This window comes from Phyllobates terribilis, unplaced genomic scaffold (assembly GCF_046119375.1).
Source record: "Phyllobates terribilis strain yellow unplaced genomic scaffold, ASM4611937v1 Scaffold_11__3_contigs__length_659146591, whole genome shotgun sequence".
NCBI classification, from domain to species: domain Eukaryota; kingdom Metazoa; phylum Chordata; class Amphibia; order Anura; family Dendrobatidae; genus Phyllobates; species Phyllobates terribilis.
The window spans coordinates 633,521,024-633,522,903 of record NW_027362771.1 but is presented as its reverse complement, the minus strand read 5'-3'; the positions used below and the strand labels follow the sequence as shown (position 1 = coordinate 633,522,903).

The 1,880-nt window shown below is 34.2% G+C and overlaps 1 protein-coding gene across 1 annotated transcript; it reads right to left on the bottom strand.

Moving 5' to 3' along the window:
• Positions 1-234: 234 nt before the first annotated feature.
• On the bottom strand, positions 235-1,167 carry LOC141167524 (olfactory receptor 2A12-like). The gene has a single exon (XM_073654919.1). The coding sequence runs from the start codon at positions 1,165-1,167 to the stop codon at positions 235-237; it is 933 nt and encodes a 310-aa protein (XP_073511020.1).
• Positions 1,168-1,880: the final 713 nt, after the last annotated feature.

Genomic DNA, 1,880 nt, shown 5'->3' with positions numbered 1-1,880 from the left:
CGTGTGAAGGGAAAGATGAAGGATCAGCATGTGAGCCCATATTGAACTCAGGCTGCCAGCATATGACTTACCAGTTTTTCATATGTCAGTAAGGGATTAAAAAAAATTAAAGTCTGTTCTACTCACATCTTCAAATTTTACAATTTCTCATGAAACATTATAAAACAAAGTAGAACAATTAGGCTGAGTATCTTGTTTAGCCTCAGTGATACTTACAACATTATGTAGTATTTTCTAGATTACATTCTTATAACATGCTTTTTGTATGGCTTTTATAAAGTCTTTATTTCTCAGGCTGTAGATTATGGGGTTAATAAAAGGAGTAAAGACAGTATATAGCAGTGATAAGATTTTATTGATGGTTGATGATTGTCCTTTTGTTGGGACGGCATAAACACTGAATATGGTCCAGAAGAATATGGAGACCACAGTGAGGTGGGAGCTACAGGTGGAGAATGCTTTCTGTCTACCGGTACTGGATGAGATCCTTAAGATTGCCAAAACTATATAGGCATAAGACACAAAAATGGTTGTGATAGGAATAAAGAAAAATGGAATACTTAGTAAATAAAGCTCTAAGTGAACAATATAGGTGTCAGAACAGGCAAGTTCTAGTAAGGGGGCAAGGTCACAGAATACGTGGTCAATGATGTTCGGCCCGCAATAGTTTAGTTTTGCTGTAGTTATTATGTGAATCAAAACAAATGAAAATCCAAATACCCAACAGATGATGGTCAGTATCACACAATGACCACTTTTCATGATAACGTTATAATGTAGAGGTTTACAGATGGCCACATATCGGTCATATGACATCACAGCAAGGAGAAGACATTCAACTGTTTCTGAAGCATCTAAAAAATAATACTGAATGATACAGCCAACAAAAGTAATGGTTGCCCCATTGTACAGTAGGACATGTAGCATATTTGGGACCATATCTGTGATCACCAAGATGTCAGTGATGAACAGTTGTGAGATGAAGAAGTACATTGGAGTGTGGAGGTTCTTCCTGGTGGACACCAGGGTGATGATCAGGAGGTTTCCACATATTGTCGCACAGTAAATCACCAGGAGAAGACAGAAAAGAAATATTTTTAATTCTTGGCTGATTTGAAATCCTAAAAGGAAAATCTCTATGACCGCTGTCAGATTATTCTCCAACATGAAGAACAAACTGGTTATGCTACTGAAATAAATAGGTACAATATATTATTATTTTTTATTTTTCTAGAAAAATAATTTTAGTCATTTCATTTAATTTGCCCGAGTGTACATTTTGAAACAATATAAGTTAATGAGTCTCACAGTAATGGGACTTATATTATTATTTGGATGGCCGCAGCAGGAAGTAATAAAAATATTTATAAAATACATATTAAATTAACCATTCAAATCTCTTCTTTGCCACAGCATTTACACTTTCCAAAAAAGCTTAAATTGAGCATGAAATGTACAAACATAAAATATAACTTTATATAATTCTCAAAAGTAAATACTTTTATGGGCAAAAGGTATTCTAATAGATATTTATGCGTAACACATTAGCACAATATATACAGTCCAAAAGAAAAATTTGGACACACCTTCTCATTTTAAGATTTTTCTGTATTTTCATGACTATGAAAATTGTACATTCACACTGAAGGCATCAAAACTATGAATTAACACATGTTGAATTATATACTTAACAAAAAAGTGTGAAAGATCTGAAAATATGTCTTATATTCTTGGCTCTTCAAAGTAGCCACCTTTTGCTTTGATGACTACTTTGCACACTCCTGACATTCTCTTGATGAGCTTCAAGAGGTAGTCACCGGAAATGGTCTTCCAACAATCTTGAAGGAGTTTCCAGAGATGCTTAGCATTTTTTGGCCCTT